This window comes from Oncorhynchus kisutch, linkage group LG4 (assembly GCF_002021735.2).
Source record: "Oncorhynchus kisutch isolate 150728-3 linkage group LG4, Okis_V2, whole genome shotgun sequence".
NCBI lineage: Eukaryota > Metazoa > Chordata > Actinopteri > Salmoniformes > Salmonidae > Oncorhynchus > Oncorhynchus kisutch.
In genome coordinates, this window is record NC_034177.2 from 13,645,971 (window position 1) to 13,661,658 (window position 15,688).

Genomic DNA, 15,688 nt, shown 5'->3' on the forward strand with positions numbered 1-15,688 from the left:
AGCCTAATTAATCACCTAGTCCTCCTAGTACGGCAAGCTGCTCCTCAAGGTGTACCCACTAACGGTACCCTGTTTCACCTAGACTGATAACAACCTGGAACTGGCTTACTAGCACTGCCAGGGCAGCCCGGACCAGATTTACAGGGTCAGCCGGCTGCCATCAGATGGTACTAATAGAGAATACATAGAGTACATCCTCATTAAGAAGCATTAAGGAACATTTGAATTTCAATTTACGTCCTGAATTGACTGAATTTAAATGGAATTGACCCCAACCCTGAAGCCTTTTTTCTGTAGCGTCAAGATCCAAATAGACTGAGGGAACATTAGGGTATATCCTTCATTTTCATGTGACACAAAAAAGTATCTAATGTACAAAGCTATGGCTGTCACACCCTGGTCTAAGTATTTTGTGTTTTTCTTCATGTATTGGGTCAGGCCAGGGTGTGGTATGGAGTTTTTGTATTGTGGTGTGTTTTGTCTTGGGGTTTTGGTGTGTATGTTTTTGGGATTGTAGCTAGTGGGGTTATCTAGCAAGGTCTATGGCTGTCTGGATTGGTTCTCAATTAGAGGCAGGTGCTTATCGTTGTCTCTGATTGGGAACCATATTTAGGCAGCCATATTCTTTGAGTTTGTCGTGGGTGATTGTCCTATTTGTCCTGAGTGTCTTGATGTCCTTGTTTGATGTCCTTGTTTGATGTCCTTGTTTGATGTCCTTGTTTGATGTCCTTGTTTGATGTCCTTGTTTGATGTCCTTGTTTGATGTCCTTGTTTGATGTCCTTGTTTGATGTCCTTGTTTGATGTCCTTGTTTGATGTCCTTGTTTGATGTCCTTGTTTGATGTCCTTGTTTGATGTCCTTGTTTGATGTCCTTGTTTGATGTCCTTGTTTGATGTCCTTGTTTGATGTCCTTGTTTGATGTTAGTTGACACAAGTATAGGCTGTTTTCGGTTTTCGTTTCGTTATTTTTTTTTTGTAGTGTTAGTGTTTAGTCGTGTTTACGTTTGTTTAAATAAACATGGATCGCAATCGACACGCTGCAGTTTGGTCCGACTCTCCTTCACCACACTTAGAAAACCGTAACAGAATCACCCACCACCAACGGACCAAGCAGCGTGTCAACAGGCAGGAGCAGCCCAAAGAGGAGATGCGCTATAAGGATTTCTGGACATGGGAGGAAATCCTAAACTGAGAAGGACCCTGGGCTCAGCCTGGAGAATATCGCCGCCCCAAAGAAGAACTGGAGGCGGTGAGAGCGAAGAGGCGCCGTTATGAGGAGGCAGCACGGCGACTCGGAAGGAAGCCTGAGAATCAGCCCCAAAAATTTATTGGGGGGGGGGCTCAGGGAGAGTGTGGCAGAGTCAGGAGTCAGACCTGAGCCAACTCTCCCTGTTTATCGTAAGGAGCCAAGGAGGAGACCAGAACCAGAGCCGGTGTTGGAGGTGAGCGAAACAGAGACTGAAGGACTTAATGGGGAAATTGGAGGAAAGAGAAATGAGGGAGTTGCTGTGTTGGTGCTTTTTGCATGGAATTCGCCTGACGGAACGTGTTGGATTTGATGGCACCTGGGTTAGCGCTCCATACTCGTCCTGAGGTGCGTGTTAGTCGGCTGGTGAAGTTGGTGCCAGCTTCACGCACCAGGCCTCCTGTGCACATCCCTAGCCTTGCACGTCCTGTGCCAACACTGCTCTCAAGATCTCCAGTACGCCTTCACGGTCTAGCCCATCCTGTGCCACCTCCACACTCCAGTCCTCCGGTAGCAGCTCCCCGCACCAGGCTTCATGTGCGTGTCCTCGGTCCAGTAACACCAGTACCAGCACCACGCATCAGGCCTACAGTGCGCCTCGCCTCTCCAGCGCTGCCAGAGCTTTCCTCTTCTACAGCGCTGTGGGATTCTCCCGCCTGTTTAGCGCAGCCAGAGCCTTCCTCCTCTCCTGCGCTGCCGGAGTCTCCTGCCTGTTCAGCGCAGCCAGAGCTGCCAGCCTGCATGGAGCAGCCAGAGCTGCCAGCCTGCATGGAGCAGCCAGAGCTGTCAGTCTGCATGGAGCAGCCAGAGATGTCAGTCTGCAAGGAGCCGCCAGTCTGCCCGGCGTCGCCAGTCTGCCCGGCGTCGCCAGTCTGCCCAGCGTCGCCAGTCTGCCCAGCGCCGCCAGTCTGCCCAGCGTCGCCAGTCTGTCAGGATCAGCCAGGATCCACCAGTCAGCCAGGATCCACCAGTCAGCCAGGATCCGCCAGAAGAGCCAGTCAGCCAGGATTCGCCAGTCAGCCAGGATCCACCAGTCAGCCAGACTCTTCCAGATCTGCCAGTCAACCAGACTCTTCCAGATCTGCCAGTCAACCAGACTCTTCCAGATCTGCCAGTCAACCAGACTCCTCCAGATCTGCCAGTCAACCAGACTCCTCCAGATCTGCCAGTCAACCAGACTCCTCCAGATCTGCCAGTCAACCAGACTCCTCCAGATCTGCCAGTCAACCAGACTCCTCCAGATCTGCCAGTCAACCAGACTCCTCCAGATCTGCCAGTCAACCAGACTCCTCCAGATCTGCCAGTCAACCAGACTCCTCCAGATCTGCCAGTCAACCAGGGTCTTCCAGATCTGCCAGTCAACCAGGGTCTTCCAGATCTGCCAGTCAACCAGGGTCTTCCAGATCTGCCAGTCAGCCAGGGTCTTCCAGATCTGCCAGTCAGCCAGGGTCTTCCAGATCTGCCAGTCAGCCAGGATCTGCTGAAACCGCCAGCCAGCCAGGATCTGGTAGATTTATCTACCTGCCTGAGCTTCTTCTCTCACTCCCAAGCTTCTTCTCTCACTCCCGAGCTTCCCCTCAGTCCCGAGCTGCCTCAGTCCCGAGCTGCTCCTCAGTCCAGTGGGGTTCTGGGTGAGGACTACTAAGCCATGGTGGGCGGCGAGGGTGGTCTATCCAGGGACGCGAGGAGAGGGGACTAAGACATTAACTGAGTGGGTTCCACGTCCCGCGCCGGAGCCGCCACCATGGACAGACGCCCACCCGGACCCTCCCTATTGTTTTGAGGTGCGTTCGGGAGTCCGCACCTTAGGGGGGGGGGGGGGTTCTGTCACACCCTGGTCTAAGTATTTTGTGTTTTTCTTCATGTATTGGGTCAGGCCAGGGTGTGGCATGTAGTTTTTGTATTGTGGTGTGTTTTGTCTTGGGGTTTTGGTGTGTATGTTTTTGGGATTGTAGCTAGTGGGGTTATCTAGCAAGGTCTATGGCTGTCTGGATTGGTTCTCAATTAGAGGCAGGTGCTTATCGTTGTCTCTGATTGGGAACCATATTTAGGCAGCCATATTCTTTGAGTTTGTCGTGGGTGATTGTCCTATTTGACCTGAGTGTCTTGATGTTAGTTGACACAAGTATAGGCTGTTTTCGGGTTTCGTTTATTGTTTTTGTAGTGTTCGTGTTTAGTCGTGTTTACGTTTGTTTAAATAAACATGGATCGCAATCGACACGCTGCAGTTTGGTCCGACTCTCCTTCACCACACTTAGAAAATCGTAACAAGGGCTGCCACGTTCACCCCTCTAATCTCAGCTCTCTAACCCACTCTTCACAAACAGAAAACATTTTTTTCAACAATTATTTCTAAAATAACCTACAATTCATAAGTAATAATTTCAACATGAGACATCTTTGTAATTGTATTCACACAGAGAGAGACAGACACAGAGAGACCGAGAGACAGACACACAGAGAGAGAGAGAGAGAGACAGACAGAGAGCGTTATAACCCAGGCCTCCCTACAGTATTGCATGTTAACCTGTCAGGCTGTTGTGGCCAGGTGGATGGGCTGCTGCTGTGACACTGTGTATCTCGTCCCTCACCTCTCCTGTGGCCAGCCATGCACTCACATATTCTAGAGAGGTCAGCCAGGCGGAAAACCTGCTGGCCGGCACACCCTGGGCCTCTGAGAGTGTGTGTGGGTGGGTGGGGGGGGGATGCATAAGTGCTTGTGTGTTCATGCAGGTGAAGCAGCCCAGCCAGAGTTCCCCGGCCTCGGCCTAGTGGAACTCCCCTCTCTGACACTTGGCTAGAGTTATGCTCTGCTACCGTGAGCCAAACAACGCAGCTCCTCTCAATGCTCAACCCCTTAAGACTGTATTCTGCATAAGGTACGGTTGCACCATGAATAATATCTATTACAGACCTCAGAAGGTATAGTACAGGTACACTCAGTGAATGACAAACAGTACAAATCACTTTAATCCTTTAAATATGTTTAAGCTCTTATTGGTCGCTCTATTGCGTTGTGTGAAATCAGAGAGGACTATATTTGGGCCAAACATAATTTATTGAGTCTGATATTTTCCTAAAAGAATGTACCAGAATGTAATACAACATAATAAATATATTTTAAAATATGCATCTTTGATAATTCTACTCTAGAAGTTAACATACAAATGACCAACGGTTCTCCTCTCATGAGACATAATCAGTGAGTGCCCTCTTGTGGCGTTTTGATAGAAGTGCACATGCCTCTCTATTTACTGTGGTCACTAACACTGATTCTGGAGAACCACAGGCCATGCAGGCTTTTGTTCTAGCACATCACTAACATATTTGGTTAATCTAATCACCGAGACATTCATTGGTTGAATTATGTGTGTTAGTGCTGGGCAAGAACAAAAAGCCTGCACACCATGTGGGTGTCCAGGACCAATGTTAATAACCACAATACATAACTGTAGCCTACTGTCACTGTTCATTGAACATAGTGCACTTACACCATCTCACCAGAAGAGGCCACTCTCACTACCTGACTACAGAACACAACCGACATACACTGACTGTACAAAACATTAAAAACTATTTAATCTGTTAAATATGCGTATGTGACCAATAACAATTGATGCTGAAGTAATGTATTTCCCTCAACAGAAAGTTGTTTCTTACCAACCTGACTAGTTAAATACATTTTAAATCAAATTAAATACAAATCTTAACGTTCGATGAACTGAGAACATTTCCAATGTCAAAACCAGTTGTTGAACTTTCCTACAACAGAAATTAAATGTAGCCATCTTGAAATTTTACAAGAAACTATTCATTTTTTTGTCAAGATTCTGCACCATTCCCAGAAAGTTGTGGGAAGGTTGTATGCAAAATCACCATAGGACAACCACGCTCTCACCAAGCTCGAAGAAACATATGGTTCTCAGAACGTTATGTACTAGTTGGGATACCTCTCAGAAAAAAAGATCGGCAATGTGCCATTTTGTGGTGGGTGGGGATTGGGAAATTAAAAACTACAAATTAGATTTCAGTGCTTGAAAAGGTTGAGCTTGTTTTGTTCATATTTACAGTTATTACCTTGAAGTTTTATTTTATTTATTTATTTAACCTTTATTTAACTTGGCAAGTCAGTTACAAACAAATTCTTATTTACAACGACGGGCGACCAAAAGGCAAAAGGCCTCCTGCGTGGATTCTGGCTGGGATTTGAAAAAGTAATACAAATAAAATATAAATATAGGACAAAACTTTGCTCTGTATATTTGTCTAATGTATTACTTCTACTTGGGTTACACGCACGGATGAATTGGAGAATTCTCATATACTCTGTCTGTGCCATTGCTGTTGCATTCCAAGCTTGTTTTGATGCATTCCAAACTAATTTGGAAATGAATGCACATTTTATAGAAGACTGTTCCTTCTGTAGTGATTTTGGGACATTTGTGGATTGAATTAAAATTATTATATAGGCCTTTCTCATAATTGTAACAGACACATTACAGGTCCTCGGAACGAATTTTATGTTGACATTGTTTCTTTACGGCATGTTATTTATGTGCGACGACGGCCAAGGGGGAAAGATGGCGGCCGCCATGGTGCAAATGTCTTGTTTGTACCGTGGGATGCTAGCGGTCAGGGCAACTGGAATCCGACCGCTCATCCCTGGCCTGGTGCCGTCGCAGTTTAGAGCATTTTCTGTGAAGAAGGAGAAAGAGCCGGAACTGGAGGACAATCCATATTATAATAAATATCAGGAAAAGATCAGAAAGCTAAGGAGGTAACGTTATAAGCGAAAAAAAAGTCACACGCTAGCAAATGTTAATTTAACGTTAGCTTGCTAACTTACCTACATTACATGGCAATAACACTGGGTGCTAGCTAATCTTGGTGCGCACCTTTCACTGTTTGTCAAATTAATTTCCCATGTGTAGTCAGCTAGCCAAGTCTTGCCAACTGTTAGCTAGCAGGGGTGAAATCATTAGTCCAGAACTATTTCCTACGAAAACGAGTTATTGGACAAATTCAGGTTAGTCCCGTTTCGTTTGGTTCCTAGTGAATACACCCCTGGTCTCAAGGTTGTATTCATTACGTCTTCGAAAAAGAGTTTACCGTTTGACAACCAAACGTAACGGGGAGGAACCTACCTTATTTAGTTAAATAACTACTTTTCCAAAACTTTGTCCGTTTGGAGTAAACGATTTGTTGACGTTTTGCAACCGAGAACGTTTTGGAACAGAATCGGTATAATGAATACACCCCAGCTAGATAACGATATCTTGGCTTTTGACATGAATGGTACAGCGTGAGATGAAGGGTTATAATGAATGTTGATTGCTGCAGATTTATCATCTTTGCTAATGCTTGGTCAACTGAGTGTGGCGTGTATTGGCTTTTTGTTCCAGTGTAGTACTAGCTTGCTATCTGAACTAGAGGCCTTCACGGGTCCACCCCAACCCGATGACACAGGGTTCCACAAATCTGAAGTTGACACTTGGAGTCCTGTTTGGTGGCCACACACCTCAGGTCTGTGTGAAATACTGACCAGACCAAAATTAGTGTTGAGTTTTATTTCTAAATGACAAACAAAAATGTATCATATTTGAGGCATCCCAATTCAGCTGACGCCTGCCTCAACATTCCAATGCTATCACAAAATGTATCAGGTGGTTGTTTATGAAGGTTTTAGGTGACATTAGAATACGATAAAAAAAAATATTTATTTCAAAGAATACAAAAGCACTTATTAATCTAAAAAATAACCATTAACACAATTCAAGTGTTTATTTATAAATAGGCTACATTTTTAACATACGCCATCACAAGGAAATAAATTATTTATAAATTACGGAACAATAGGATTTTTTTTTTTTTAAACAAACATAATAGCATATGTTTTATTTATGTTAGTGCTTTTGAGTGTCGAGTGCCCATGTGTGGAACGCATGGTATCACGGCAATTCTGACAAAAAGGTATCATTTCAAGCATAGCTCGTCCACTCATTTTTCTTTGCGAGTTGTTTGGCAAAGATAGGTTATTTGGAAACATCAGAATCTGTTCTTTTTGATTAGTATTTAAATATCAAAACGTCTTACATGCATGTGACTGTAGTAGGATTTGGAAGAGTTGCCTTTTGGTGCTCTTTCCAGACCCTGTCCTCCCTGGGCGCTGTGCCTTGGATGACTTTTCTTTCAAACCAACTTAAGACTGTATAGGTTAATTCTATAAAACGGATATATCCAGCTCTGGAAAAAAAACGTTTCTCTGATTTGACTATTTATAGGTATGTGTTTGGGTTAAATTAACATTTTTGTTTTATTCTATAAACTACTGACATTTCTCCTAAATTCCAAATACATTTGGGAGAAATGTTGTCAGTAGTTTATAAAATAAAACAAAAAAATGTCATTTTACCCAAACACATACCTATAAATAGTAAAACCAGAGAAACCGTTAATTTTACCCAAACACATACCTATAAATATATAATTTTGCAGTGGTCTCTTATTTTTATCCAGCGCTGTAGAAATACACTACCGTTCAAAAGTTTGGGGTCACTTAGAAATGTCCTTGTTTTCCATGAAAACGTACATGAAACGAGTTGCAAAATGAATAGGAAATATAGTAAAGATGTTGAAAAGGTTATAATTAATGATTTTAATTGAAATATTAATTCTGTCCTTCAAACTTAACTTTTGTCAAAGAATCCTCCATTTGCAGCAATTACAGCCTTGCAGACCTTTGGCATTCTAGCTGTCAATTTGTTGAGGTAATCTGAAGAGATTTCACCCCATGCTTCCTGATGCACCTCCCACAAGTTGGATTGGCTTGATGGGCATCAACCACTCCTCCAGCATCTTTTCTTTTTTTCTGCGTCTCACGAATGTTCTTCTTTGTGATCTGAACACCTCAAACTTATATTTGTCTGTCCATAACACTTTTTTCCAATCTTCCTCTGTCTGTGTTCTTTTGCCCATCTTTTGCAGATTTTTACCTTGTCAGCTCAGGGATTCGATCTTGCAACCTTCTGGTTACTAGTCCAACTCTAACCACTAGACTACCTGCCTCCCCATTTGGATCCAATACAGACCCGACCCGGTCTCTCTAATCTATGACATGTTTGGGTCGGATCTGGTCATTATATATATATATATTTTATATATTTTATATATATATATATATATATATATATATATATATATATATATATATATATATATATATATATATATATTAGAAGTCTTCTTCGGTCTCAGAAATGAGACCCGCAGAATCCCCACCCAACCTAGAAATAATTTAAAATATAATATAAAATGTATATATTTATATATATAAAATATATATATATAATAAATAAATATATATATATATATATATATATATATATAAAAAATATTTATTTTTATTTTTATTATTTCTAGGTTGGGTGGGGATTCTGCGGGTCCCATTTCTGAGACCCAAGAAGACTTCTAATCTGAACTTTCTACTACTCGGTACTTACCCTCCTGATTCAACTAACTTAATCAAGAGAATTCACTGCTTTTTTAAGGACTGGGCAGGAACAAAAGCCTGCACATACTAGGACAAGGATTGAGTGACAGTACTAATAACTACTAGCCAGAGCTAACTTTGATATTGTAGAGCTTGTAAGTCTTTTGTCCTGGTCTGGATAATTAAAGGCCTAACTGAAGTCATGACAGTCACTCTCTGAGATGTTTCCTGCTACAAAAAATACACTGTTCTTTTTACCATTTTGTCTTTCATATCTAGGCTGAACTGTAGCTTAGTTTTGAACTTAGGGATTTCCTAACCAGCCTTTATTAAATTTTTTTCAGTGCCAAACCGCAGGAGTTCAATGCTCGGCTCGAGAAGCGAAATGAAATTAAACGGGAGCCACTCGGACACTCTAAACAATCAGAGTTCGTCAAACTCATGGAGCAGGAGGTAGGTTACTAAGATCTGAGGTTATAATGACCTTAGTCCCTTGGACCAGACGGGTGATGGCAAGCAAGTCTTCAATCTAATAGAACCCAGTGTTTTGATTTTGGAAATTGACCTCGCAAGGCCCTCTATAATAAGCTGGTTGTCTGGGTGGTTTGTCCTTATGATGCTAGGAAACTTTTAAAAAATATTCTGGGTTCATGATTTCACCTGACTCATGCGCACAACCATGTAAGCATGAGCTGGGCTGGTATGTGTTAATGGCGTGTATTTAGATTGTGTGGTTATGCTTCAGGTTATAGGAATCTGAACCCAATACCAGCATTTTGAGAAGTTTAATAATCATTCCTAGCGTCATTTGGACCAACCACCCAGATAAATAGTAGAGTAAGTTCCAATGTAATTGGAGGGGTTGTGAGAGGACCGGACACAACAATGTATCAGAGGGTACCTAGCTAGGGTTAGCATTAGCTAGCTATCACCGGCCAACGTATTAAGCTACAGTGTCTAAAAGTTTTCACACCCCTTGACTTTTTCCACACTTCAGCCTGAATTTAAAATGGATATTCATTGAGGTTTTGTGCCACTGATCAACACACAATACTTTACAATGTGGAATTTTGTTTTTAGAAATTTGCTGAAATGTCTTGAATCAATAAGTTGCATGGACTCACTCTGAGTGCAATAATAGGGGTTAACATGTTTTTTGAACGATTACCCCATCTCTGTACCCGACACATACAATTGTCTGTAAGGTCCCTCGGTCGAGTAGTGAATTTCAACCACAAAGACCAAGGAGGTTTACCAATGCCTCACAGAGAAGGGAACCTATGGATAGAAGGGTAAAAATAAAGAAGCAGACATATCCCTTTGAGCATGGTGATGTTATTAATAACGCTTTGAATGGTGTAGCAATGCACCCAATCACTACAAAGATACAGGCTTCCTTCTGAACTCAGTTGCCGAAGAGGAAAAAAACTGCTCAGTAATTTCACCATGAGGCCAATGGTGACTGAGGATGTATCAACAACATTGTAGTTACTCCACAATACTAACTTAATGGACAAAGTGAAAAGAAGGAAGCCTGTACAGAATACACATATTCCAAAACATGCATCCTGTTTGCAACAAGGCACTAAAGTAATGTACTTTTTGCCCAGAATACAAAACATTATGTTTTTGCCAACCCCTAGATGCTCTGACAGCCTTTGTGCCAATATGTTTGATTGACATCCATTTATATGCAACAAATCTTATCTTATTTGCAGTTAGAGAAGCGTGACAACCAGGCTGATGGTTCAGGCAGATTCACCAAAGACAAGGTGAGAAGTCAAATCAATGTATTAATACAATTTGCATAATTCGGTTGAATTTTGTGTACTGCTTTACACTAGGTTTTAAAGCCCATGGATTTGTATGAGGGTAAATCACCCTGTCCACCTGGATAATACCATTTAAAGTTTCTTGCACAGACCCTAGGATCTATCCTGAACTTGGACTTGATCCAGGATAAGTCAGGAGAAGAAATTGCAGAGGTACGTGTTTAAATGTTTAGAGTAATTCAAACATTGCATATCTATGTAAAGAACATTATTTTTCATGTTTTCATACGAGGAATAAAACCCATTTATGTAACTTTCATTTTGTTTTCAGCTTTGGAGGCAATATTATGCCACAAAAGACACCATAAGCGCCGTCATACCAGTAAGTTTGCCATTTTGTCAGAACACTTTTGACAGTAGTTTAACAATTACATAATTACAATTACATCATTAAAATTACATCATTACAATTACATAATTCTTGCTCTATTTTAGGCCCACGTTTTTGAAGTGATTTTCAACAGAGCTAAGTGCAACCCTGTGGTAAGCATTTATAAGCTTTGTGCCTAGTAGAACTGTACTGTACTTTGTTCAAACGTTGATGATAAAAGCAGTGTGTTTACAATGACATTGCACACATTGTGTGGCATGGTGACAGAGCAAATGTGGTTGTTTGAGGAGTATCATGCATCAAAGGACACTTGATGGCAGTATTGTACAAGCAAAGAAAGAGAAGCTTTCATATTCAGTGCTTCCATAACATGTTGACCACAACCTGAATAATGTATGGACAACAGTGAATTGAGATGATTTAATACCCAGCATTTCATTTATTTTATTTTTTGAAATGTTATACTCATGAGTCCACTATTGCAACTCATGTTGAATGGTTTTAATCTATCTGATAGTTGAATACAAACACATTTAAAGGTATCACTCACCGATATAACAATGATTTACTCCCCGACATCCAGTTCCTGTATGCGTTACCCCAAAAGGAGGGCTATGAATTTTTCCTGGGGCAGTGGTCGGACTACGAACTGCATTTCACGTCACTGATCAATGTCCAGGTAACTCCTATATCATTTATCTTATAGCTCCTCTTTTAATGTTTGATTTAATTGAACCTTTATTTAACTGGGCAAGTCAGTTAAGAACAAATTCTTATTTACAACGACGGCCTACACCGGCCAAACCCGGACGATGCTGGGCCAAATGTGTGCCGCCCTATGGGACTACCGATCACGGCCGGACATGCAGTGCCTTAGACCGCTGCACCACTCGGGAGCCCCTCTTCCTAGCTCACCCAAACAACACCATGGGTTTCAACACTGAACAAAAATACAAACACAACATGCAACAATTTCATATATAAGGAAATCAGTCAATTGAAATAAATAAATTAGGCCCAATCTATAGATTTCAGCCAATCAGAATACATTTTTCCCCACAACAGGGCTTTATTACAAACAGAAATACTACACCGTTTCATCATCTGTCCGGGTGGCTGGTCTCAGACGATCCCGCAGGTGACGAAGCCGGATGTGGAGGTCCTGAGCTGGCTTAGTTACACGTGGTGTGCAGTTGTGAGGCCAGTTGGACGTACTGCCAAATTCTCTAAAATGACTTTGGAAGCCGCTTATAGTAGAGAAATTAACATTAAATTATCTGGCAACAGCTCTGGTGGTCATTCCTGCAGCAACATGCCAATTTCACATCCCTCAAATTGAGACATCTGTGGCATTGTTTTGTGTGACAAAACTGCACATTTTAGAGTGGCCTTTTTTGACTTGTCTAATGATCATGCTGTTTAACCAGCTTCTTGATATGCCACACCTATCAGGTGGATGGATTATCTTGGCAAAGGAGAAATGCTCACTAACAGGGATGTAAACAAATTTGTGCACAACATTTGAGAGAAATAAGGTTTTTGTGCGTGTGGAAAATTTCTGTGATCTTTTTATTTTCACTCATGAAACATGAGACCAACACTTTACATGTTGCGTTTTATATTTTTGTTCAGTATATGATTTATAGAAATACGATTATAGTCCTAGATAACTTGTATTATCTTTGGTGTAGATTCTATACTATATCGACTCTTGTGTTTCCCTGACCCCCTCCACAGACCATGGGAGAGCACGCCCCCAGTCAGTTGATCCTCTACCACTATTCTGATCTGCAGAAAGACAAGGGTGTAGTGCTCATGACTGCTGAGATGGACCCTAAGTTCATGGTAAGCTGTTTCTAATAAGCCATTGTTCCTGATGCAATACCACTTTAAAAATCCATAAAAAATAATGATGTTGAGGTCAATGTTAGAAGGCAGCAGCCCAGTTATACTCCACATTCAACATAAGCTTTACTCATACAGGCTAATCACTACTGTATACACACGGCACATTTAATCAATTATATCAACAACTGTGCAATGTGAAATGGTAATTAGTCAAGTAGGTGTTCTGTAGATTACAGCAATGTCATTCACCTCTGGTATTTTTTGCACTGTAATTACCAGAGAACTTTTTCTAATTTATAGCTTGTTTTATTTGGTTTGGTCCAAGTGGGGGAAGGCTTTTAACCTAATACTCCTGTTTTGCAGACAGTACATCTGGCTCAGTGCTTGGCCAATCAGGTGCAGCTGTTCTACGGAACCCAGCGGCAGGAGATTTTTAGATTGGTGGAGACCTTCAACCACAAACCAGCTGACTTTAAACACATGGCAGTGATTGCTGAGTTGGAACAGAGTGGCGTCAATCCTGCTCTCACCTCTGGGAACTAGATCAAGAGTTGTCAGACAGTGAAATTTTGCTCCAATTTACCAAGGGATTGGCACATGGTCATTCATTTGGCGCCAATCTTGCGTTTGCGAGAATGACGTCTTTTGCTTGGCACTAATGACCTGGTTGACCAGATGCATCAGTCAAAATTAATGCTAAATTCCCGGGCATAGATGATGTAATGAATCAATGTTATTTAATCTTATCAAAGCCTTAAATGTTATTTTTCACCTCTCCCCTGTCCATCTTACTGTTGTACTTGACAGTAGTCTCATATTCCTGTCAGAACCCAGCCTACAACCCATAAGGCACTCTATACTGTACATAGGCCTCTGGTCAAATGTAATGCACTATGACCCCTTGTGGAAGGTAGTGCTCTATACACAAAATAGAGTGCCATTTCGTGTATGGTGTTCCCCTTCCAAATATTCTTGTTATTTTTAGATAGAATAACTGCAGGAATTTGGTTTTCAAAACAATGGAGTGTACAATGAGGTTTCGTACATAAGTATATTTGTACATATAAGTAAACTCAGCAAAAAAAGAAAAGTCCTCTCATTGTCAACTGTGTTTATTTTCAGCAAACTTAACATGTGTAAATATTTGTATTAACATAAGATTCAACAACTGAGACAAACTGAACAAGTTCCATAGACATGTGACTAACAGAAATGGAATAATGTGTCCCTGAACATAAGGGGGGGGGGTCAAAATCAAAAGTAACAGTCAGTATCTGGTGTGGCCACCAGCTGCATTAAGTACTGCAGTGCATCTCCTCCTCATGGACTGTACCAGATTTGCCAGTTCTTGCTATGAGATGTTACCCCACTATTCCACCAAGGCACCTGCAAGTTCCCGGACATTTCTGGTGGGAATGGCCCTAGTCCTCACCCTCCGATCCAACACGTCCCAGACGTGCTCAATGGGATTGAGATCCGGGCTCTTCGCTGGCCCTGGCAGAACACTGACATTCCTGTCTTGCAGGAAATCGCGCACAGAACGAGCAGTATGTCTGGTGGCATTGTCATGCTGGAGGGTCATGTCAGGATGAGCCGGCAGGAAGGGTACCACATGAGGGAGGAGCATGTCTTCCCTGTAATGCACAGTGTTGAGATTGCCTGCAATGACCAGAAGCACAGTCCGATGATGCTGTGACACACCGCCCCAGACCATGACAGACCCTCCAAATCGATCCCGCTCCAGAGTAAAGGTCTCGGTGTAACGCTCATTCCTTCGACGATAAATGTGAATCCGACCATTGCCCCTGGTGAGAGAAAACCGCAACTCGTCAGTGAAGAGCACTTTTTTTGTTGCCAGTCCTGTCTGGTCCAGTGACGGTGGGTTTGTGCCCATAGGCAATGTTTTTGCCAGTGATGTCTGGTGAGGACCTGCTGTACAATAGGCTGAGAAAGTCCAGCCTCTCTCAGCCTATTGCGGACAGTCTGCGCACTGATGGAGGGATTGTGCGTTCCTAGTGTAACTTGGGCAGTTGTGGCCATCCTGTACCTGTCCCGCAGGTGTGATGTTCGTCTGTACCGATCCTGTGCAGGTGTTGTTACACGTGGTCTGCCACTGCGAGGGCAGGCAGCTGTCCATCCTGTCTCCCTGTCGTGCTGTTTTAGGCGTCTCACAGTATGGACATTGCAATTTATTTCCCTGGCCTCATCTGCAGTTCTCATGCCTCCTTGCAGCATGCCTAAGGCATGTTCAAGCAAATGAGCAATGATCCCGGGCATCTTTCTTTTGGTGTTTTTCAGAGTCAGTAGAAAGGCCTCTTTAGTGTCCTACGTTTTCATGACTGTGACCTTAATTGCCTACCGTCTGTAAGTTGTTAGTGTCTTAACGACTGTTCCACAGCTGCATGTTCATTAATTGTTTATGGTTCATTGGACTAGCATGGGAAACAGTGTTTAAACCCTTTACAATGATCTGTGAAGTTATTTGGATTTTAACTAATTATCTTTGAAAGACAGTGTCCTGAAAAAGGGACGCTTCTTTTTTTTCCTGAGTTTATATTGTAGAGTAACTGTGTAATACTGAAAGAATGGTTAGACAATTTCTGTGTTCACTTATTTTACATAGTTGCAACTTGAGCGGTATGACTGGCCACATACAGTATCATTCACCTGTTGCACCCATTTATTTAGTGTCCTGATATATTGTTACAATAAATTCAAAAGGAACGTTCATAACATGCAAAATAGCTACCCTGGTTTTTACGGTAATGAATAATGCATAGATGCTTTTCCGGTTGCATGTGTACTTTGCTCAATCAATGTAAACATGACGCGGTGCTTTCGAGCTGCCTCTGGTACCACTGGCTATAAATAAATGTATAACTACATTTTTATTGGTATTTCATGAATGAGTCATGTCTCACCCGTGCAAATTCCTCTAATGC

General features: G+C 42.2%; 1 protein-coding gene across 5 annotated transcripts; it reads left to right on the forward strand.

Annotated features, from left to right (window-relative positions):
• The first annotated feature begins 5,790 nt into the window (after positions 1 to 5,790).
• Positions 5,791 to 13,839, forward strand: LOC109889068 (ATP synthase mitochondrial F1 complex assembly factor 1). Of its 5 annotated transcripts, XM_031822460.1 has the most exons (10): positions 5,792 to 6,023; positions 6,649 to 6,769; positions 9,080 to 9,188; positions 10,454 to 10,507; positions 10,646 to 10,720; positions 10,839 to 10,889; positions 11,003 to 11,050; positions 11,482 to 11,577; positions 12,636 to 12,743; positions 13,110 to 13,839. In XM_031822460.1, the coding sequence occupies exons 3-10, from the start codon at positions 9,177 to 9,179 to the stop codon at positions 13,287 to 13,289; spliced, it is 624 nt and encodes a 207-aa protein (XP_031678320.1). In that variant the 5' UTR covers positions 5,792 to 6,023; positions 6,649 to 6,769; positions 9,080 to 9,176; the 3' UTR covers positions 13,290 to 13,839. The 5 variants fall into 5 exon arrangements, with proteins under 5 accessions (XP_020335819.2, XP_031678320.1, XP_020335820.2 ...); XM_020480230.2 differs by lacking the exon at positions 6,649 to 6,769 and having other exon boundaries at positions 5,791 to 6,023; XM_020480231.2 differs by lacking the exon at positions 6,649 to 6,769 and having other exon boundaries at positions 10,658 to 10,720.
• Positions 13,840 to 15,688: the final 1,849 nt, after the last annotated feature.

Coding starts and splice junctions, on each gene's coding strand:
- LOC109889068 (XM_020480230.2), top strand. CDS start 5,791: ATGTTATTTATGTGCGACGACGGCCAAGGGGGAAAGATGGCGGCCGCC. Junction 6,024..9,079: donor AAGATCAGAAAGCTAAGGAG/GTAACGTTATAA, acceptor AATTTTTTTCAG/TGCCAAACCGCAGGAGTTCA. Junction 10,890..11,002: donor CCATAAGCGCCGTCATACCA/GTAAGTTTGCCA, acceptor GCTCTATTTTAG/GCCCACGTTTTTGAAGTGAT.